The sequence below is a fragment of the Bactrocera oleae genome, chromosome 6 (assembly GCF_042242935.1).
Source record: "Bactrocera oleae isolate idBacOlea1 chromosome 6, idBacOlea1, whole genome shotgun sequence".
Lineage (NCBI taxonomy): Eukaryota > Metazoa > Arthropoda > Insecta > Diptera > Tephritidae > Bactrocera > Bactrocera oleae.
In genome coordinates, this window is record NC_091540.1 from 12,851,707 (window position 1) to 12,875,850 (window position 24,144).

At 35.1% G+C, this 24,144-nt stretch overlaps 1 protein-coding gene across 1 annotated transcript in view; it reads right to left on the minus strand.

Annotated features, from left to right (window-relative positions):
• Window positions 1-8: 8 nt before the first annotated feature.
• Window positions 9-24,144, minus strand: part of dysc (whirlin protein dyschronic) — an 84,097-nt gene continuing 59,961 nt past the window's right edge. The window contains exons 11-16 of the mRNA XM_036360832.2: window positions 8,621-8,626; window positions 6,983-7,063; window positions 2,331-2,417; window positions 367-558; window positions 204-296; window positions 9-137 (exon numbers count right to left, since the gene is read on the minus strand). Coding sequence (XP_036216725.1) covers window positions 9-137; window positions 204-296; window positions 367-558; window positions 2,331-2,417; window positions 6,983-7,063; window positions 8,621-8,626 — 588 coding nt within the window. The remainder of the gene's footprint in view (window positions 138-203; window positions 297-366; window positions 559-2,330; window positions 2,418-6,982; window positions 7,064-8,620; window positions 8,627-24,144) is intronic.

The following is a 24,144-nucleotide window of genomic DNA, read 5'->3' on the forward strand; positions in this document are numbered from 1 at the left end:
AGCAAATGTTAGGCTTCTAAAAATATAAGCGCTGTTGGTTTTGGTTCCAGATTCGACTTTTTCGCTTCGACAACTAAGAAGGTTATGTCAGCCTTTTCGCGATTCGAAAAGCATTCGGCAATCAGTCGGGCAACCTCCTAGTAAAACAAGACGTTTGCATGAGATTTTTTAAGAAATTAATTATATTGGAAACTTGAACTTACCTGGTGATGTAGACCCTCGACCTTATTGCCGTCCACCTCCAGTATGAGTTGCCCGACTTCGAGGCCACCCGCTTCGTATGCTGCACCGTTTTCCTAAATAACGAATCGCGTTGCAAATAGAAGTAAGCTTTCAGAGTTCGGTTCAAATACGGTGTGTACTCACATGGATATTGATTATCCTTGGAAGCGGATGTTTTGTGTTAGCACCACCTTCGATAGCAATACCTAAAATTGGTTTAGTTTTCTTAACAGTAATGTGTAAGTTGCCTCTATGATCAGGTACGACGTTTGGATTGTGTTCATGTGTTTGTTCAGTCGTTGAACCATTTTGCTCGGCCGAAAGGCGTTGCATGGACTGCAAGTTATTAGAAAAATCAACAAAAAATTGTTAATACTTTGAATTCAATATGCACACATACATATACAGTAAACTATAAATATTTAAAGGTTGTCACAATTGACAGTTAGTTACTTGGCCGAAATACGTAGAAAAATGAAGTTCAATTTCAGGCAAATAAAGCCACATGTTCTAAACCACGAGGAAGACAGAAAAAGGGTTGCCATTTAGATGCACAAAGGGTTAGAAAGTTAAACTCTATTTACAATTTGTACACTTTTGAAAATATTGAAGGTTAGGTAAGGTTAGGTGGGCACTTTATACATGAAATGTTCATATTTCCTTGGGAATCCGTTAGATGATCTCTAAAATTGTTAAGCAGCTCTGTAGTGCTTGTTAAGTGCCTGAAAAGACGTAGTCATCTAGAATCAGAGTTTGGCTATACCTATGTGTTCTGGAAAAATTGGTATTTTGAGCAGTTGTAAAGTTTTATAGGCCTATTAAGTTTAATTGAGTCCTTACTAAAATTATTATTTTGAGGTTGTGGAATATTATTGCTTGTGTATTGCAGATATACTAGTAATAACATTTGATTAGAAAATCTTGCGTTTTTTAAGTAAGAAATTTTTCGATTATTATTATTTCCTTGGCTTAATACCTATTAATCTCAAATGGCGCCTGGGAAGCCTCATAATAATTAGATAAATTCAAATAATTTATAGAAAAGAGCAGATCTGCGTTTGGATTGGTTACAGTCTGACTTTATGCTCATTGTACAAATATACACACACTCAATAAACATGCGTTTGTGAGAAAGGAAACCGTGTGACATAATTAATTCTCAAAAGAGAGCAAAGTTCAGAGCATATTGCTGTCTTATCTTGGGAAGATTGTTTGAGAAACTTTTAGTTTCTCTGTTAGGGTTAATTCCTAACTCAGAATTATGCAACAAAGAGAAAAAAATATGTTAAATGTGTCATCATAGCATTAATATTTTGTAAGTGTTTCGGGTGTAGTATTTATTGTATGTAAATTAGTAAAAATAAGTATATTGACAAAATAATAGAACTAGTTAGTAAAACTGAGTTACTAGTTAACTAATATAGGTGAGAGTTTGGCTAGTTAGTTAGTTAGCAGGCAGCAAAATCAGTAACCAAGGAGCATAAGTATTTATATTACGTTTCGATAGAGTAAATAAGTCATAACAATTGGGTGTAGTTTAATGCCAACTAATATGAAATAAAAAAATAAATAATAAAATTCAGGTTGCAGTGAAATTTTTTGAATTTCAATTGAAAATATAGGGATGCAAACTTAGTGAATTGTGTAGAACAGAGAGTGATGGCGTTGAGAGCGACAGCGTACGAAAAATGAAGTCTGCAAATGCGATTTGTTTGAAAATGCGTGAAAAATGAAACTCATTGTTAAGAAACTTATTGAGAATTGTATATATACTATGAGGTATGCTTGTTTATGGTTGTGTGATGAGTTGTGAGTGCGTTGAGCGTTTCTATGTATTTCTTAAATGTTTCTATGGCTTTGCAGTTCTATTGCAATAGCTTGGCTAAAAAAAAAAAATACGTTTTCTAATTGAAAAATTCACTATGTACTTGTATATGCGTTTTGTCAAAATGTTACGCACAATATTGCTTTGTTTACGAGCGAGAAGCTTTGCATATTTTATATTTATTAAATTTGCAATAAACTCAACAAATTAATATTAGTAATGAGCATAAAAAAATATTCAATACTTAACGGTCTTACCACACTTTTGGCTTGCGAGCACTCACCTGATGCCTGCGTACACCTTTGTCGCCCAGCAGTGTGCCTCCCTCCTCCTTCATATCGAAACTTCTCGAGAGTTTTGTGGCCAACTCCTATTTATTATTATTGGTTTTCAATTTTGGAAAATTGTTTGTGTTCGAGTTGCGTATTTAAGCCAATCAATTATTTAGTTTAAATTTTGCATTTGTGTAAAAAGTTGTTGGATTTGATTTTGTTTTTGGTTTTGATTTTAGGCAAATTGCAGAGTAGGCAAACATTTGAAGATAAAAAAGTAATAAAGAAATATTTTTGCATAAGAAACGGTGTATTGAACAAAAATAGTTTTCTTTTCAATAATAATGCATTGCTTGAGAAAAAGTTTGTAAATTGAATGCGTTTCTCTCATCTTTTTTTTTTTCATTGAACTTTTTGTAAAAATTTGCAGCGGTTTCGAGTCTGAAAACTTGTTCTTTTGTGTGTGTTGCAACATATATATGTAAGTATGTATGCTTGTATGGCTAAGTATAAAATGAGGTTTTCGAAAATGTTGTACGAAGTGCGACGAGTAAAATGCGCGGATGTGAGAAAAAATATATATTTTACAAACATGTATATATAATAATATGTATATATGTATATGTATACCCAAAAAATTAAAATTTTTTCAAATTAATTGTTGCTCACAATGGATTGAAGTAAGAAATTAGTTGAATTTGAGCATATTAGAAAGTTGTGCTTAATACCATGTTCCGACCGACACTTAATCACGAGATTTAGGCTGTTGAGTAGATTATCTTACTAATCTACTAGTTTTAGCAAGATTTCGCTACACAAAAATGATATTTGTTAATCTCGTCACCGAGGAGATTTAAAGATATTCTACATGAAATCTCTTTGCGCGACGCTCTTTTAGCGCCATCTGTTTAGCAGTAGGAAAATGTATCACATCACAGCTGATTTAGACACAAGAGACGGTCAAAGAAAGAGAAAGAGAAAAAACAAACAAAGAAAATAAAAAGTAAAAAATTAAACAATATTCAGTACAAAAGTGAAAATGGCAGCAAATAGTATAAAAAAAGGCGAGTAATGTGAGGTGGGGCTGCCGAAGCCGATCGAATAGAGTTGTGGCGGGAAAATGTCACAGCTTTGAATGGCTAGTCAAAAACAGCTGTTTTATATAACTCTAGCAGCAGTGAGTACAGTCTAGATTAGTGAATAGGTTAAATGTACATAATCTAATCACTTTAACCACATTTTGGTGGGAACATGGTATAAAGTGACATGCGCACAACTGGGTTAATATCATAAAACTACATTGCACCTAAAAGTATGCAACAACAACAAAAAATATTATTTTCTTAATTAAGCGTTAAAATTTTCAATTCGATTGGCAGTGTTTTAGCCGTATTGCTAAACTGTTTTCTTTACAAAAAAATTAAAGAAAAGTAACACATTTTTTAAGTTATTTGTTTTAGCAGTGAATAAAAAACTCTGTATTTTCAAATATGTATTTTATTTTTAGCAAAAGCAAACAAACAAACGAACTTTTTAAGTTTTTCACAAATGTGGAGCGAAAAAAATATTTTTTTGTGCTTAGCCTGAGGGTAAAATTTGTAGACTTTAAAAAAGAAAATTTTTGAAAAAACAAATTTGGAAAATAATCTTTTTGTTGGTTTAAACATTTTTTATTTATATAAAAATTATCGAATTTGACGGTTTTTGACTCAAAATTTATTTGAACGCTTGAGGAAAGCATATTGTCGTAACTTAAAACTTTTTTTAAAACTCCAATATTGACCACAAAAATTTTTTTTAAGTCGATAACATTTTGTTGGGCAGAAAGAGGACACTTCACAGCGTGTGAAGAAACTCAGCAAAAATTTTTTACGAAATAAAAATTTTAATTCGAGAGTTTACTTTAAAAGTGAATGGGACCTCTGGATGTAAAATTGTTTTTTTTTTTTTGTTTCAAAAATTTTCTTTTTTTTTGACCCTCAGGCTAAGCAAAAAAAAAAAATTTTTTTTGTTTTCGCTTCTCCCTAATATATTTATATATAATATATATATTTATATATATGCTTCCAATATATATTTTTTTCTTAATTGTCGCCTTAGTGTTGAAAGTGTAAACAGCTGGCGTCGTTTATGGTCAAGATGAATTTTGTACGAGCAAATGAAGACATGATGTGGCATAGTAGATATGCATGTAGTCATGTAATTATGTGTGTTGTGGTGCTAAATGATTTTTTTACTATTTGTGAGTCTAAGACATTTACTAAACTAAAAGCACTAACTAAAATATCAGCTACTACGTTTTGTTATTGCAAAGAAACACTACAACTACAGCTAACAAATTAGGTATTCACAACTCAAGCTATATCTTGTATGTTTGTATATATTTATATAATATGTGGCATGTGTCGGATGCTAAAAGGGCGCGTCTAACGAAAAGGGCACATAACCTTTGGTGATTAATTGGAATGTAGAGCAACTAAATCTATTCTAAATTTAAATAGACACATTGTTATGTTAACTTTAAATAAATTATTACTAAAATTACAACAAAAACATGTGAACAATAAAATAATAATAATAATATAAAAATGCAATGATATAATGTTGATATTTTTATTTATAGTAGATTTGTTTATTTTCAAATTTTGTGTCATTTTTATTTTTACGCTTTTGGGAGCATAATTAATTACTGCAGCATCATGCAAATAAATACCAATAAAAAATATGCTTCGCTTTTTTGCTGGAAGAGTTGATTTATGTAAGGTTGTTAAAGCACCGCTTTTTCATGCTGCTGGTGGAAATGAGGTTAGGTTGACTTACAAAACCGTAGAAATACTACAGTTAAGCAGTGCAAGTCCTTACAACTGAATGAATATGCATGCCGCGCTTTTTTTTACCAAGTATTTTGACTTAGTAAATGGTTATTGGGCGCACCTTCACATATGTATATGTAAACAAAGGATTATCGAAACCAATATCCTAAAGGCCTATTCACATGCAACTGTATTTGCTTTGCGTGACAGTTCATACTGAAAAAACGAAGCGCAGTACACAAAGGGTATGCCACAATGAACGCTTTGCTTTCAGTGTTTCTCTATAATAAAAATGGCGACGGTTGCTTGGCAAAGCGTAAAAAGATGAGAGTTGCCCAACATTTTGCTTGTCAGCGCTGCGAAAATTTTTTATATGAACGTACACAAACAAAAGCGTACAGCGAACTTTGCTGTCAAAACAAATGTCAGACGCAAAGCCAAACAAAAGTTCTATGTGAATTGGCCATAACGGCCGAATCTGTTAAAGAAGTGCTATGGCAATACTTTTGTGAGTCTCACTCTTGTTGTGTAACTCAGCGCTATTAACAGTAAATACAGTTTACTGCCACGAAATGGAAACACTCTCCACCGCTAAGCTTTCTTTCACTTTCTTCTTCTTTTCACTTTCAGGAAAAGTGAATTAAACTTTAAGCTCACAAATTTTGATATATTTTCTTTTGTTTATTCAACAACTGTAGCATTAAAATTAAAGCATCAACTAATTATGTTCCCAAATAGGAAGCAAAATGCGTTTGCTTCTCTCTTTACGCTGACTTCTACAAACCAATGTCGCTTTAGGAATACCGGTAATTTTTGGGTGACTCATGCTGAACTGTGCAATTATATTTTTCAAGCTGTTAAGTGTTTTACATATTCATTACAACATGATTACGTATGCAACGTGATTATTTAATTTACAGTAATTGCGTACAAAATTGATTAAATTTCTCTCAGATTTGCATAAGAATACAACTTGTCAATACTTACATTCGCTTTTATGCATAATTTATATAGTTTGTTTTTATTTTGGACTTAAAAATGTTGAAAAAATGGGAAATGGAATGGCGTGGAATGGAATGGAGTGGATTGGAACACCACAAATAAATTAAAATTAAAAAAAAACATAATTAAGTTAAAATATAATTATAAATAAGGCAAAAATCACGTGACAGTTACGGAAGTGTAAGTTCAATTGAGAATGCTTGCATGTGTGTGTGTGTGTGTGTGTATTCGTGTAGACATGCCGTGCATTTTGTGTTTGCCAGTAGATATGTATGTAGAGGTTATGCTTTTCGGCAACTGTAAGCAAGCAGAGAACGTACGTAACAAAAGACTTAAGAAACAAACTTGCGGTGGGCGGCGTGTATTATGCATGAGGACATTGAGGATGGTTGTTGTAGGCAGCACGCAGTTAACAAACTCAATTACAAATAAGCCTACGATAGTTTCTGATGACAACAGTGCAAATTGGGCAGTTAACAATTGTTTTTTTTTTTTTTTGTTTTTTGGTTTTTGGTATTATTGTAAACTATTTGATAGGAAATGCAGTGCAACACTTGAATGCAACAATAAAATTAAGTTAGTTAGTTTAATTGTAATGCAATTTAATCGATTAAATTGTGGTTAAGTTTAATTAAACATACGGGTTAGTTGATTAGTTAAGTTAAGTTAAGTTAAGTTAAGTTGAGTTAAGTTAAGTTAAGTATGTGTTAATTGTAGTTATTTTAGGCGTAAAGAACTGTAAGTTTCTTGTTTAAATTTCTTTGGTATTTTATTGTTGTTTATTTGTGGTTGTTGTTGCTGGTTGCAAAAAGAAGAAATGGGAAAATGAAAAATACAATTGCACTTACAAGAGGCCGTCCCCAATACCATGATTTGACACGTTGTGTTAAACCACCCAAATGTGAACGTAGTCCATCTAAGTAGCCACCCTGAAAATGCACAATGAACAAACGAGAAAAAAAGAAAAAACAAACACACATATTTTTTTGGTTGGTTGGTTGATTGAATTGATTACGTTTGGATTACGGTTGATTTAAACGATTTTAATTTGGATATAGATGATTTCATTTTGAGTAGCGAATTTGTTAGATTTTCGATTTTTTTAAAAGTTTTTTTTTTACATTTGTACGGAAAATTTCATTTCATACGAATTGGGAGTGGGAAACCAAAAGTTAAGTTATGAAAGAGGAAAGAAAGAAAATGCATAAGAATTAAAAAACGAAATTCAACAAATTGAGAGATTTAACGATTTTTTTTAATAAAATTAATTTTTTTTTTGTTTTTGATTACTATTTATAAACTAACGTAAGTTTTTGCCATTAATTCATACCAATAAATACTAAAGTACAGACTAAGTAGATTATAGTGTCTAAGCAAGTAGGTAAGTAGTAGTATAGACAATAGTTATAGCAGAAGTGTGAGTCACAGTTTTATTTAGGATTCATAATTATTTAAAAAGTTAATATATACGTACATATATAATATATGTATATATATGGTATATATATATTTATATAGTAAATAGCGGTACAGAGTTATAGACACGAAACTACTTGGAAATTTTATGATCGAGTTGATGTAGGCTTACAGTGACCAGAGTAACAACATGTATCAAAAGAAACGGCCTAATTTGATAAATCGGTAACAACAACCTGTTTAACACTAGCCATTTTCACTATAATTTTAACAACTAAATATATGTATATACTGTACATTGGGAGCTATGCTTTTATATATAGTTGGGGTTATATATGTGTGTAGAGTATACTATAGTATGCACGATTGTACTACATGTATGTGTGTATGTATATGTTAGATTTATAAACTAACACACTTATAAGTTATAAATACTCATTTAAAACAACAACAGCTGCTAGCTAAGTATATTTTAACAATATTTGTATATGTATGTATGTACATTTGTGACTCTTGTTGACAATTCGCTTAACTAATTATGCTCTCTAACCCATATAATACTGGCAAGTCTACTGCGGCAAAGTAAAAAATAAACCGCAAATATATAATTAAATACAATATTGCAGCTAAGTGCCTAGTTACACGCGTCCTAACTGTAGTTCTATATCACTAATTCTGTTTGATTTTCGAACTTCTAAACTAAATCGTTTTGAATTTGACACGCTCCACTAAATCATATGACTATTATGTGGCTCTCGCCGTGTGTACTTTGTTTGATAAATGGTTCAAGTGCGATGGTGTGTTTTTTTTTTGGTTTTTTGTTGATGCACATTTTCGCTCTGAGCAAAGAATATTGTTATTATTTGCATTGATCCCTTTTGCCTGTGAAAACAGCAATTTTTGCAAAAAGTCCATCAGTCTGTGCTTATAAGTTTTGTTTTTGCTTTGTCTTCTTTGTTTGGTTTGTGTGTTTCATCGCCTTTTTGTTAGTATTATTTAGTTGAGTTAAAATAGGCATAGAACTTAGAGCGTAGGAATCGGGTTTGATAAAGCTATGTTAAAAAACTTACCTGTTCCTGTTAGCCAACATTTTGGTACATCGTATACAGTAGCGAGTTGCAGTTTATTTGAAAAGAGAGAAGAGCGTGAAATTGAGTTATTGATATGCGTAATATTTTATGTTATGTTGGGTTTGTGTTACTAAGTGAAGTGTTGCAACATTGTTTTTTTATTATTATGTATTTCCAACTATACTTTAAAATCAACAATTTATAATGAACTACTCTACTACAGTAGAGGCATGCAATTTTTTGTATGCTTAGTGCTAATTTACTTCACTTAAAAACAAGCGAAATATAATGATAAAAAAAAAATAATAACAATTGGCAAAAGTGGTGAAGAACTGTCGCTTCACAACAATACTTCTCAAAAGTTGGTATATACATATATAAATTTTTTAATATCTCCTCAAATCTGCATTAAAAATCACACTCTGTACGAAAACTTTATACATGCCGCCTAAACATATGCAACTAAAAATTGACGCAGGGCGCACTTGCCCTTCAACAGCGCGGTGAACATGAACTCTGCACCAAAGTGGAGCGCATTCGAATTGTGTGAATCATGTTCGTGGTCGTTCTAGAAGCCTTCATCCATATATCAAATAAATTCTAATTATCGATTATTTTGAGACTCGTCGAGCAATCATTCTTGGCAACCAGCGAACTCAATGCCACAACTTAGAATACGCGAGATATTACTCATGTGACGTCAAGGGTTAAGGTTGCAAGCGACGCGAAGCAGCAATCAAAACAAAACACGGAAGAACGCATAGGCAAGTCAAGCAGCCGACACTTAACAGAACAATAAACTGGAAACTTAAGTACGAGGCGGTTGCTTGGCAAAGGCAACCAGCGACGTCGGCAATTACAACAAAAGAGAGCAAAAGCAGTAAATGACGAAAATAAAGCAGGCGGCAAGCCGTCAACGAGGCAGACAGCTAGACGAGCAATGAAAAGGCTTAGCAAGCAGTCAAACCGGCGGCCAAGAACTAACTTCGCAGACAGGCAGACAGGCAGACAGACAGTCAGATAGTCAGTTAGTCTGTTAGTCTGTTAGTAAGGCAGACCGTTAACAACTAAAGGCACAGTCAGTGTAAATGTGTGTGTGTGCGCATGTGTGTGTAATGTACTGCGGCAGTGGGACGCAACTTGGAAATCGGAGTTTCAATGGCATAAAAAATGAGGTAAATCGAAATGCCGCCGGCGCAAGGCAAAGAAGGATATGGGAGAGCTGTTGCTATTGTTTTTGTAGCCATGTATGCGGACATGCGAGTGTGCTTAAGTGTGCTCACACGCAGCGCATATTTTCATCGCCACTGCTTGGTAAATCGCGCCTGTACGCCAGTCATTGCGGCGCATATGTGTGGGTCCTATGTGTGTCAGTGTGTGAGGTGTGTGAAGATTGCGTAAAACGATGCTTCGTGGAGTCACTTATGTTTTACGAGCACTGTTATGCTGCAGCTGTTGCTGTTTTGTTTTTTTTTGTTTATGTTGCCTTTTTAATGTACTGCTGTCTGTAAAAAAGTTCTGAATGCATGCTGCCGACAAGAAATCGACCGACAAGTCCATATTGCGACAGCCGTTGCCACTACAAACACACACACACCAACAAAAATATGTGGCACATAGCTACAGCTACAGCAAAGTGCGCATATGAACGGGCGGATGGGCTCAGCACCTGGGCGGTGGGTTTTTCTGCTGACGCCACTACACACATAGTAGCAGCAACAAAAGCAGCTGCTGCGCACGCTATTTTGCCGCCAACTTTTTCCCAGGCTCATCAGTTTGTACCACTTTTTATTGCCGCGCGCAACGGCGATTCGTTACGGATGCTGCGGCTGCGTTATTTTGGCCAAACGGGCGAAGAGCGTAAACAACGCTAAAACGTTAAGAAAACAACCAAAACAAAAAGAGAAAACGAAAAGAACGCTGCTTTTGTTATTATGATGGAATTTTTTGTTTTCGGTTGCCATTTTGCCATTTATTCTCCGAGGCGTTTTAGAAATTTCGCTCATGCAGTTTCGTTGCGTTGTTGGTATGTCGCATTGTTTCATACGTGCACTCGTATTATGGGATAGGAATACCTTTCGTTGGTGTTGTTGCAGTACCTCCGTGGCTGCAAAGCCCAGGCACATCCGGTTGGCTTCAAGCAGCTGGATTAACGACTGCCTCTACGACGTCCATTATTTATGCAACCAGTTGTTATGCAGTAGGATTATATTACTTAGTTTATACTAAGTTTTGTTGTTGTTGTTTTAGATGATAAGTAAACGTAACTACATTTTTACCTGGTTACGCTTACAGAGAGTTGTAGGTGAGTAGGGCGAAAGGGTAAGGGTATAAAGGTGCATACATCTCACTTTTGAGTGGGGTCTGACCAACAGACTCCGTTAATTAGCAAGCCAGGGCTTGGTGTTATGCCACAAAATTGTATAGGCGGTCGCATCCGATGATTATATTGAACGCGTTACTACCAATTGCCTTAGAATTCCGCTTGGGAAGCGCTCTATACTTTTTGTTCGGTTCAAAGAAGCTTAAAATTCTTGAATGTTTGCTTAAATCAAGTCCAGTATAATCTGTCTAAACATCCAAAATTGATTTAAAACAAGAAACAATTTTAACTGCGGCTGTAGCGAAACTATAACACCTGTCACAGGTGCATTTTTTATTGCATAAAATGATATAAAAGGATCTATATCTAGATTTTTATTGGTCATTTTATATGGCAGCTATATATTTTAGTGATCCGATATCGGTCGTTCCCACAAATAAGCAGCTTCTTGGTGAGAAAAGAACGGTTGCAAATTTCCGATCGATATCTCAAAAACTGAAGGACTAGTTTGTATATACACAGACGGTCGGACGGACAGATATGGCTAAATCGACTAAGCTCGTCACGCTTATCTAAATGTATATATTTTTTTAGGATCTCAGACGTTTCCTGTTAGGTGTAACAAATATAGTGGCAAACTTAATATACCCTATTATGGCTATACTTATGAAAATGATGAAGCAGCGACTCAACTTACACCTATATACAGTTTAAAAGTTTTTACGCTCGAAATGAAAAAATACTGTTTTTGGTACGATATATATTTTTATATTCAATATATTCTGCCTTAACTTCAAAACAGTTATTCCAATGATCCTCCAATAATCTTATGCCATCCCTATAATGACTTTCCGGAAGCTCTGCAAAATACCCGTCTACGCCAGTAATAGCTTCTTCTGTCGACGGAAAACGTTTTCTACGAAGTAATTGTTTCAGGTTGATGAAGAGGTAGTAGTTGCTGGGAGCCAAATCTGGTGAAAACGGTGGATGCTCAAGCAATTTTTACTTTAATTGGTTGAATTTTGTCATTGTTAAAACACCTTTGTGAGCAGTTGCATTGTCTTGATGAAAAAAGATTTTTTGTACTCGAAACCAGGTCTTTTTTCCCGAATTTTGTCATCCAGCTGATCCGAAAGGCTGTAATAATATTCAGAGTTAATTGCTTTTACTTTCTGCAGACAATCAATCACCAAATTCCTTTTGCGTCCTAAAAAACTGATGCCATAACCTTCTTTGGTGATCGTTGTGATTTCACCTACTTTGGAGCTGAACAACCAGCTTCAGTCCACTGTAAACGTTCTTGTTTCAATTTACGATCATGGTGGTAGATCCAAGTCTCATCCATAGTTATAAAACGACACAAGAAATTAGTTTTATTCCGCTTAAAACGCTTCAAATTATGCTGAGGAATTTGTTTTCGATTCAGTTTTTTTCCAACAAAGAATTAATTGACAAAATGACTTGTAACTTTGCATGAGTTCTCACGATATATGTACCAACTTCAAAAAAAAAAAATTCTTGGTGAGTGAATTTTCAACCAATCTGTATTTACGGCTGCCCAAGATGTGCCGGATATGGACTTCAGCTACTTTTTGGACTTTTCAGACGCTTGGGATCGCATTGCGTCTTGCTATGATTTGTCGAAGGTTCCACCATATATATTACAGACAATGTCAGTAAAAGAGTCCGTTTAAAGTAACTCGGTTGCAACGCTCTCAGTAATCTAATTCGCTTGTAGGTAGGTGTTGATGGCAGCTCTAGACGTCTACTGGTGATTACTTAGTATTGATAAATTTTTTTTTATTGTTGCTATTTCGTTTGCTTGGCTTTAACAGAAAAACAAGAGCTTTAACTCTAAATCATTGCAACGATTCTGTGCTACTACTTTTAGGTTTTCGAGCTTTAGCGACAGCTTAAAACCTCCAACATGAAATTTTCGCCAAATAACATAAATATTACTTAAATTATTTCAACTTGCAAACCGTAGATTTCTATCTACTTAATTAGCTCCAATTGGTATGAAAGGGTATACTTTTTTATCTTACAAGTATACGTGTTATAACTTTTTAACTTCGCCTTATCAGTTATCAATCATTTTTGCTTGTCGAACACTGCTTAACACATCGACTGCCGTCTTATCAGCATTTCGCAAATTGTTATAAACACAGTGGTGATATCATTCATACCAAAGTCAATTTGTTGATAAATATTTGCAGTTGTTATTTTTAATTGTATTTGCCTTATCAAGTTACAGTTGATTTTTTTGTATTGTATCTTTTTTTTCTAACTTTTATTCGCAAGCACGGTCAATAAAAACCATTTTGCAACTCAGAACTGGAAATTTACATTCATTTCAACGCATGTTTATATGTATGTAAGTATGTCTGCATGCTGAACAATTGCAGAGCCCACAATGTTATCTTTTCGCATTATTTATGTCATAATTCTCCATATTTTATGTGTAAGTATGTGTGTGTAAATATGCCACACCTTCGCTTAGCGATCGCTTGCCTAAAGGTAAATATCTCTAAAGCGCTAATATTGAGTTTTAAAACCGTTAGGCATGTTCTTTGTTAATTTACACATGACACATACATATCTGCGATGTTTGTTTAGCTCTACAATGTTGTTTACATCTGCCGCCGCTTACGGTAAATTTCTATGCCATCACCGTCTGCGTGCAGTCCACGACTATTTTCACTGCGCCAACTGACCACCAGACAATCTCGTTATACCCGTTTAAGCTATTTACTCCATTTACTGGTGGCTACCTTTTGTCGAGCGACAATGCAGTGAAGATCAAAGGTTTATTTGCTATTTGTTGTATTATCCCGATTTGTCCATTACTCGCTGCCATTTTCTAATTGCAGACACAAATCGATTTTTTTTTTCAAAAAGGCAAATGTTCTTATGAATGCAGTTGCGTTCTTTACATTCAATATATTGTTGTTGTGGTTGTTGTTGTTATTGTAGCTGCCGCTTTGCTCAGTTGTTGTCAAAATACAAAAAGAGCTTTTACGTTCAATTTGCTGAGCGCCCTTTGCCTTACACTCTGCTCTGCTGTCGTTGGTTGTTGTCATTTGCTGTTGTTGCTAATGTTTGGCTTCTGCATTGGTTGGCATTGTTCGAGAACAAAGCAAATACCCAATAGCGACACCAAAGTCCACGGTCAACGTTGCAGCCAACTGCAGCCAACAGCTGCTTTCGCTGAGCATCCACGGTGGCAGTGAAAAGCCGGAAATGGCTTCTACTCAATAGCCAACTAAGCGCGCAGTTGTCGCTTTTGTGCATTCTATGTTGCAAAGTTATTGTTGCAAAGTGAGTAAAATTTATTTTAGTTTTTAATATAATTTTCGTCATAGCTGCCTTTTACTGTCTGTTTAATTGAACGGAGCCACAATCATGCCTATCCCTGGACTCAGTGGAGCTCTTAACTCAATCGTATCCTGAGTCATGAGGATATGACGTTTTAACTAGACAGATAGCATGAAATAGCGACTGGGACTCCACTCCGTTAATCTTGTTTTTATGAAATGTGTTGCTAAGCCTGCATACTGCAAATAGTTCTGGTCTTTAGGCTCATCCCGTCTCAACAATTAACAACACTCGCTCTCTTTTTCTGGTTACAGCAGTGCACAAAATCGTAACAGATATTCAATATGTTAACCTGAAAGAGCGCAAAATTGTGGCGCTGTTGTCAACAAAGCCAATAACTGCTGGACAGAGCAAGCGCAACAAAGCCATACCATGGATCATACAAAAGCGCTCAAAAGTGTTGCAGACAGCGCAGCGCCTACGTTGGACTTCGCTCTTACCACAGATCTGCCAAGTGGCTGCGCTCAATGTGTGGCTAACGTGTGACACTGCCTGAATGCCGCCATGCCCGCCGGCACGTCTGCACAACTGAGCGTCAGACCAGCGCGCTGTTTGTGGATGAGCAAGACACATGAAAAAATTTTTTGTAAAAGCTCCAACTTTGGCTCTGATTTCGGTGCTTGGTTTCTTGGTTTTTGGCTGCGATTTCGTGCGGCTGTCTACATGTTGTTGTTGTTGTTGAAACCGCACACACATACACAATCATCGCTCTAGTTGATTTTTACTAATTTATTATACCACTGTGACCGAAACGAATGAGAAACCACATGTGAAAACAAAAGCAAAAACAATAACAAAAGCGAATAACAACAACAGCAAATACTCCACATACGGTGGTCCCAAGTAGCGACGGCGGCACTGCTTGTAGCCGCTCTTTGGCGCTGCACGCCATTTGTCGCCGCGGCAGCTGTGCGCTTTGCTTGGCTTCGCACTGTATCTGTGCTTGGCCGCGCTTTCAAGGCAGCCACACAGCCGACTGGCCATCAGTCGTTCGGTGTTGATTACCGTGTGCGGTACGTTGTCTACTCCAACCTACCAACCAGTTGGCGAACGGTGCTGACTTTCGAAGCGCAACGAGTGCTGGTGATTTGTGACTTGAGGCAAATTAACGTATTAAAAATAAATAAAAAGTTTGAAAAGCTGTAATTGCAGTTGGAAATTGGAAAGCACTGTTGCTGCCACAAGTCGTCGTTGTGGTATTGATAACAGTGCAATAGAAATCGAAGAAATCCATAAATCTCCTACCATTAACGCATTCGACATCAGCTCAGACGTCAGTCTGCTTTTTGTTGCTTGCGTTTTCGTCGCGATAAATCAATCAACAGGTGGGTTGCTATTGCAAAATACAGACGTACCACATACATATATACAATTGCACGTATGTTTATAAGGTTATCTGCGCGCTGTACGTGCTATTGTTGTAGATGTGCCGTTGTTGTTGTGGCATATTGCGTGCAATTTACGTGGGAAAAGCAAACTTTGGCGAAACTTCCGGCTAAGGCAATCCATGGCGTTTGCTTTGTTAGCTGGCTTATCGCTTTTATTACGACCACTAACGTGCGATACGTGCTGATTTATTAGGCGAACGCTTTTCAGCGCCTTTGTTTCTGGTTTGCGAATCGCTCGCTTGCACTTTGGCATTGCCTTTGTTGGCCAGCCAAACGTAATTGCAACGTCTCGGCTACCATTTTTGGCTGCGAAACTAAAGCAGCCAGCCAACCCGAAATACACGAAGCTAAGTGAAACTGAAACGTTGGAGAAACAAACGCGACAGCGAAACCTAAAAGGCAACAAACAATAAACCACGAATTTTGTGCGCTGACTGCTGTAAGCCAGTCGTGTTTTAGTTGTGTATTGGTTGCAGCTGTTCTTTGACATGTTGCGTTTTCAAATAAATTCGTTTCATTGCTAAGGAATTAATTGTTCCAGACGTCAACAAGAACTTTCAAGAAGTCAAAGTCTTCAAAAAGGAATATAGCAGTTAATTATAGTGGCGAGCTTTTATTTATAACTGTGTGTGTGTGTGTAGATATGCTTGTTTTTATATAACAATTATTTTTGTAATTATCTTTCTTTTCTTAAATAATGCTTTTATTTGTATTTGAAAGGTGACTGTAGGGAAATTTTTTGTGCTGATATTTTGATATTCTTGCATAGGATTCTTCGCTCAAACTTCAAAGTACGAATGATTTTCGAAATTAATTAAAAAGAAGAAACAAAATTAACTACTACTGTAAGTTAGCAGATCTTATAGATTTGGATAGGTAAGCTTGTATGGCAGCTATATACTGGAATGGTTCGATCTGAACAATATGTGCGGAGAATGTAGCGTTGCTTTGGAAAATAATCCATACAAAAGAACAAACAGTCGGACTTGATCAAATCGACTCAGCTCGTCACGCTGAAAATTTTGCCTATATATACTTATAAAGAAGACAATCGAGTTCGGAGAAACGTGTCACAGCGCCCAATTTGAGTGTTATTGCAACAAACGAGTGTTAAGAATTTTTTATTGCTTAGCCAAAGGGTAAAATTTGTAGATTATAAAGAAAGAAAATGTTTGAAAAAAAAAATTTTTTTTAACATCTCACCCACTTTTAAAGTAAATTTCGAGTTAAAATTTTTTTTGGGCAAAAAATTTTTTGATATGTGTTCTAGAAGCTGTGGAGAGTCCTCTTTTTGGCCAATTAAAAGTTATCAACTTAAAAAAAATTTTGTAGACATTATTGGAGTTTTAAAAAAAAGTCTTAAACGACAACATGTTTAGCGTTAAAATAAATTTTGCGGACCGTCAAATTCTGTAATTTTTACATAAATGTAAAGAGTTTAAACCAAAAAAAAATATTCCAAAATATAAAAAAAAATTTTTTAACTCGAAATTTATTTTTAAAGTGAGTTAAGGCCGCCTCTACATGTTAAAAAAAAAAATTTTTTTTTCGAAAATTAAATTTTTTTTAAGCTACAAATTTTACCCTCAAGTTAAGCAAAAAAAAATTTGTGCATTTGTGTGCATTTTTCACTTCACTTTAATGAATAAATCTTCTGACCTTGATCATATCATACTTTCCGCTCCTTTATTTGAATTTGTCACCCGTAAACACTGAATTATTTGCTGAGGTAATTATAAAGATGAGTATTTTAACCAGAGAACTTAGAAAAGCAAATATTACAGAAAATGGTGAACTCCTTGATCTCAATTTTTTAGGTAGGTACGAGGTTACGAGGTATTTCTATTTTTAATTATTTTTTATTTTTAGTGGCATTACTAACACTCTACAATACAATTCGCGTCGACTGAGCACAAGCACAATAGATCTTCTTTCAAAAGTAATGCTCGTGTGTTATGCCTGATGTAGATTTGTACCACCTACTAATTTTTCTGGTATTCTCAGATTTTGGAAAACATATCTATTTTGAGAACCAGTATGTAAAATTTAAGTAAATATTTTCACTTCGAACCCACTGTGCAGTCGACTGCTTATGGTTAAATGCTATTAAAGCTTTTAGTTTTGGTTTTCCTATTAAATATATTAGTTGTGCTGACTAATGAGTTTTCTATGGTGGCTATGTTATAGTTGCTAGCGTTGTTGTTGTTCTTGTAGTTGTTAACCGGTTGCTTACAACGCTCTGTTTCGCCGCTAGATTTACTCGAATATTACAAGCAGTTAACATTTCTATAAAACTTTTATTGTTTGTAAATGTTGTTGGATGTTGTTATTATAGTTGTTGTTGCATTGTTATCTCGATTTGGCGCTGTTTTGTACGCAACGCTGCACAAAACCTTACCATCAAGGCAAACGCAGCGCGGGCGGCTGCGTGTAACGACTGCCATACGAGGCTCGCCGATGTGGAGAATTAATAATAAGCGCCTTAGTGTGTCTTCCAAATACGCTTAGTGTTGAGCGATGCGTGCCATGGCTGCATTGCGACCGTTTAAATTGGTGATATAACAAGACAGCGCAGTAATCGTTGGCAGACGGCATGTATTTGGTAACCGAAAGCGTGTGCGCTCACGTGTTTAACGATTTATTTTGGCGATATTTCGTCAACTATTCGTACAGGTATGTGTGCATTACTTTGGGCATGTCGTGTGCGCACGCGGCCATGTCATTTCTTAAGTTTTCGCTTTTCTTTCATAATCGCTTGTGGCAACTCAGCTGTTCCGCTTAAGAAATTGACAATTAAAAATGCTTATTTTCACAAGCCACTGGTTTATTAAGCCACATATATATATGTGTATGTGTGTTTGTATATATATGATAAATATGCGCCACAAAGTGCTGCTTGTAGCATCGTAAGTTAATTCACGCAGTTGGCAAACAACAATGTCGACAAAAAATATATACAAACCGTGGCGTACACACACAAAGCGAAGTGCTTGAATTTGCATTTGCCACGTTAATTAAATTTCGCAATGTGCAGTGAGCCACAGCGTCGTGCTGAGGCACAAACGGCATATCATCATCCGACACTTAGCTGGTTAACGAGATATTTAGACTGTGAAACTGCAGCCGAAGCGCGCTGCGTATCTGCTTGCCGTCGTGATATGCCTGCACGCATGTATGTATGTGTGGTGCGCGTTGTGTGTGTATGCCGCCCATTCATTATCAAAAACACCATCTGCGCGAAATGATAGCCGTGGAAAAGTGCATACAGCGGCGATAAAACGCCAAAGCGGCACAGAGAAAAACACAAAACAGCTTCATTAGCCGACGACTTGAAACAACTGAAAACATGCGAGCATATTAAATGCGAAACATGCTGCTGGTACGCGCCGATAACGAGGCGCTGGCAATGTGTGAGCTAATAAAAAGTACGCGGCACAGCAGCAAACAAGCCACAACAGGCCACAGCCGCGGTAGCTCAACGCATTGCCAAAATGAGATCAAAAAGCGCAAGCGCGTACACGAGTCTATGTGCGTGTATGTGTTTGTGTATATGTATAACTCTAAACATATAGTCCGGTTGTTTTTTTTTGTATAACATGCGCCTGCTTCCTTTCTGCTGCTTACAAGCGCCGCTTGGCGCATTTGTTTGCATTCAATTAACCTCAAACTGCATGACACAAACGCCAAGCGTGAATTCAGAGCAACTTCGCTGCTGCCGAAATAAATTATGCATTTAAATGTGAAAAAAAGATTAACGCGCAAAACGCAACGCCGCAGCGCTTAATTGAATTCAGCTCGATTTCATTCAACTCAACCAGCGGCTAATCTCCTGAACAAACGGCAAGCTGCATAGTCAACCAGCGCTCTGACGAAAATCTCACACCAACTGCAGCCCAACGAAAAACACAAACAAACACACATACAAAGACGCAACACATACACAGTCGACAAAACACGCATGCGCTAACGAATGAGCTACAGCAGTCTTAAGCAAAGATTCAAGTGCATTATTTAACTCAGCTGCAGCGCTCATGTTTTAATCTAACCAACACACTTATGCACGACATTAAATTATAATTCTGGCAGAGTATGCGTTTTTGTGTGTGTTCAGTTCAGTGTTGGCGCAATCGTTGACTTGATTAACTAACAAACTAAAATTTTCATGGTCCATAAAGCGTCTGGGCAGCAAAAATACAACAACAAGAGCAATAATAACACTGATCGCAGCGAATTTCGTGACAAAAAGACATATAAATATATATTAAGTGTTTGTAAGAATTGCCTAATATGAACTTGAGCTATTTAAGCGCAATCTATGCGGTTTCGACTCAATAACTTATAATTAATATTTTCTAAATTGTTTTTGTTGTTCGATATTTTTGCATTCAAACTGTTGTAATTAGTGTTTTGAAGTTCATTACACCGCTGCATTGGGCAGTAGTAGGCATGCAAGCCTACAAAGCTGTAAAAGAAATTGCATGCCTTGTAATGGTAATTGGTAATGAAAGTAATTAAAATTACTTGTGTGCATGTGCTGTGGGTGTTTCGGCAAAAAACAAGCAAAAACGAATAAGGAGTGAAATGTTGTTTGGCTCCTAATTTGCTGATAATTGAGACATTTTTATAATAAAAATGTGTTTTACCAAACATAAATTGTATGTAATGAATTTTGTGGTTAATAAAATCATTAAAGACACACCGGCCATTAACTATATTTCTATACCCTGAACAGGATATATCAAGTCTGTAGCACTCAAAAAGAAACGTAGGAGATTCTATAAAGTATTTATATATAATATATACAAGATCAGCGTGACGAGCTAAGCCGATAAAGCCTGTCAGTTTGTCTAAACATGTGCCTGTATATAAAGGAACTAGTCCTTCAGTGTTTGAGATATCGATCTGAAGTTTGTCCTCTTCTCTACAAGAAGCTGCTCATTTGTCGCAACCGCCGATATCGCACCACTATAGCATATAGCTGTAATACAAGCTAAACTCTTCAAATGAAGTGCTTGTATGGAAGATAACAAGATATCTTCACGAAGTTCGACTTTTTCTCCACAAGAAACTGCTCATATATGTAGTTGCCTTAAAAATGACCGCTACAAATCAAGTTCTTGCATGGAAAACTTTATTGTTTGTGAAGGGTATTATAGCTTCAGCGCAATCGAAATTCATGTTTTTTCTTGTTTTTTGCTTTCCTTAGAAATATTTGCTCAAATCCACGAAAAACTTCAATAAATCTATAAAATCACACACACTCTCTTGTTGTATACGAATATATGGTAAATGACTGTACATTTATACATACATATGTATATACATATATATACAGCAATAACGAACAAATTAATTTTCAAGCCAGTTTGTTATATCGAATTTTTCGTTACTTCGAGTACTCTATATGAGTAGCGAGGTATGTTATTCAATAAAAATTAGTAAAATATCAGGTTAGTAAATTGGTTTATAGAAATATTTGTTAAAAAAAAATATGCATTATGGGCTTTTTTTGTTTTGTTTTTTTGTTTTTTATTTATGTTTTTTGTTTGTTTTTTTTTACCTTAAAGGAAGTAATGTGCTTAAATTACAAATTCATGGGACTAAATTTTTGCATATCAGTAATAAAACTTCTATTATATATATAAATATATACAATTTTATAGCTATTGAAAAAATTGATTAATCGTTGTTTGCTTCATTCGAATGCAAAGATTACATTTGATGGTTTCTTCCAGAAGTTCAGTCATTACAGTAAGTTAATACTTGTTCGATTGATTTTTCTGCAACTTTATGTCACATTTTTATATCTATATATTTAATTTTGTCATTCCATTCCACTTGATCATTAACTTCATTGGACTGAGAATTGAAGCCGAAATATTAAATAAAAATATTTATTTGAAAATGCCTAAGCATATAATTTTACGTTATCTACAATTGGAAAAACCGAATTCAGCAATTTAACTACATTCCTCATTGCCAAGGTATCCTTATCCAGCCATAAGAATGATGAAATATGCAGATTATCCTCTTCATCAAAATTACTATCAATATTTTTTTTTTGTTAACCTTTTCTACATATGGTACATATGTATGTCTTCTTCATGTTGTTCGCTAAACCGAGTACTGACAAATCCCCGTTGTCCGTTATTTAAGGTACTCAATGCAAGAAATTTGCTTGCGCATTATAAGCGGTTTTCGTTAAAACGAATATTCGTTATATCGAAATACTAATGTATATGTATATTAGGGTGGAGCGAAAAAACATTTTTTTTTGCTTAGCCTGAGGGTAAAATCTGTAGATTATAAAAAAGAAAATTTTTGGACAAAAAAAAAATAATTTTTTTAACATCTAGAGGCGGCCCACTCAGTTTAAAGTAAATTTCAAGTTAAAATTTTTTTTGAACAAGGAAAAATTATTTTTGGTTTAAACTCTTTACATTTATATAAAAACTACCGAATGTGACGGTTTTTGACTCAACATTTATTTTAACGCTTAAGAAAAGCATGTTGTAGTTTAAGACATTTTTTTAAAACTCCAATAAAGCCCACAAAAAAATTTTTTTAGTTGATAACTTTTTATTGGCCAGAAAGAGGACTCTCCACAGCTTCTAGAACACTTACTAAAAAATTTTTTACGACATACAAATTTTAACTCGAAAATTTACTAAAAGATTTTTTTTTTGGTGCCAACCTAATGTATATTTAAATGTATATATTTTTGCTAGTTATATTATGCCACGAATTGTATTTATTGTAGTATTAGCAGGAACCACTTTAAATTACGATTAATGCAAACTTCCGTTAATACAGTAAATGTAGCGGAAAATCCACTTGCGCATTAATTACAAATAAATTTTAAAGTGAAGGAAGTAAAAACAAAAAAAAAAATAATAATTGCTGTAATTTGCTTATTTCGCTAATTGGCTTTTTATTATGAGCAATAATGGTATAGGGGCTATTATGCGGTTTGGGATTTATGCGCGATAGCTTTAGTTATAAAAACAAAGAGACTCGAAAAAATGTCACAAATCTGAAATCATAATATTCATAGAAGATAATGTTACTCTGTAGTTCCTGTACAGCAAATAATAAACTATTTTCTAATTGGAATTATATCCTTCTACTTTAATGAGACCAACGCGTAATTATAGCCAAAAATCGAAGTATTCATGTTTGAAAGAAAGTTTGTCGTCTATGCGAGGCTTTGATGAGCTTTTAGGCAGTCGAGAAAGTACAATAATAGTGAAATGAATATACGGACGAGTGTTGAACTGAGATTAAACTGGGTTAGAAAAATTTCCACGAACCAAGTGCAGGTTAGTATTAGCAAGTTAGGAAACACATTTCCATATAACGTTTTTTTTTTTACTAAAGCAAACTTTATAGCCAATTTTTCCATTTTGCGCTACACACTTCCATACATTATGTATGTATATACAATACATTCAAATTTATGGTAGAAATATAATTTGCAGCCACATTTAATATCAGTACACACACACTCTACAATACATATGCCTCTACACGCTTGTTCTACTTCACGCTGTTAGATTATATGATTTTTAAGCCATAATTAAAGCAACGCTGCCGCTTGCGAAATCCTTAATTAATTCTGTACAACAAAGCATACAAATGGTGCGTGTAGCTACAAAACTAGAGCTGATGACACCGTTGATATCTACGGATTACTTAAGCAATAACACACACAGCCGCTTAAAATAGGTATATGTAGGTATCAACTTATACACATACAGATATATGTACGAGTATATACACTAATGCTTATATATGTATTAAAACAATTGTCTGAGAACTGAAATAATGACCTAGCAAAGTTTGACTGAAATAAAAAATTGTACGCGTATAAACAGCGTTGCACACAAAAACGCCGTCAAAGTCAATTAAAGCGGACAAAAGTTGAACATCGAGCACCGCAAAGTGAAGTAACATTCAGAAAAGGCAAAAAGTGGCAGAACACACAAGCGGACAACGATTTATGTGCGTTAGTGTTGCTAGTGCTGGAAATCGGATTTAAAGATTTTCGGGATTCGAGATTTAGCGATTTGTGATTTCGGCATTACAAATTTTTGTTCTGCAGTATTTTGAAATTATGCTAGACATTTTTTTAGGATTAAGCTACAGTTAAGGATTTAGAAACTTAACATTGTTATTTACCTTTAGTAACATTATTTTAATAAATGTGATTGGAAGTTATGCATAATAGGAATTTATGGAGTTAATATAAATGCAATTTAATGTTCCGCAATGTCTCAACATTTCGTGACTTTTACAGAAAAATCTCTCAACAACGGGTTTTGCGTAAACTTTCGAGACTTACTGCACAAATATACGCATAAATGTGTGTGTGTATGTGGCAACATTCAATTGTTGGTCGCCAACATTAACGCTGTCAGGATTGACGCGATAGCACGCTG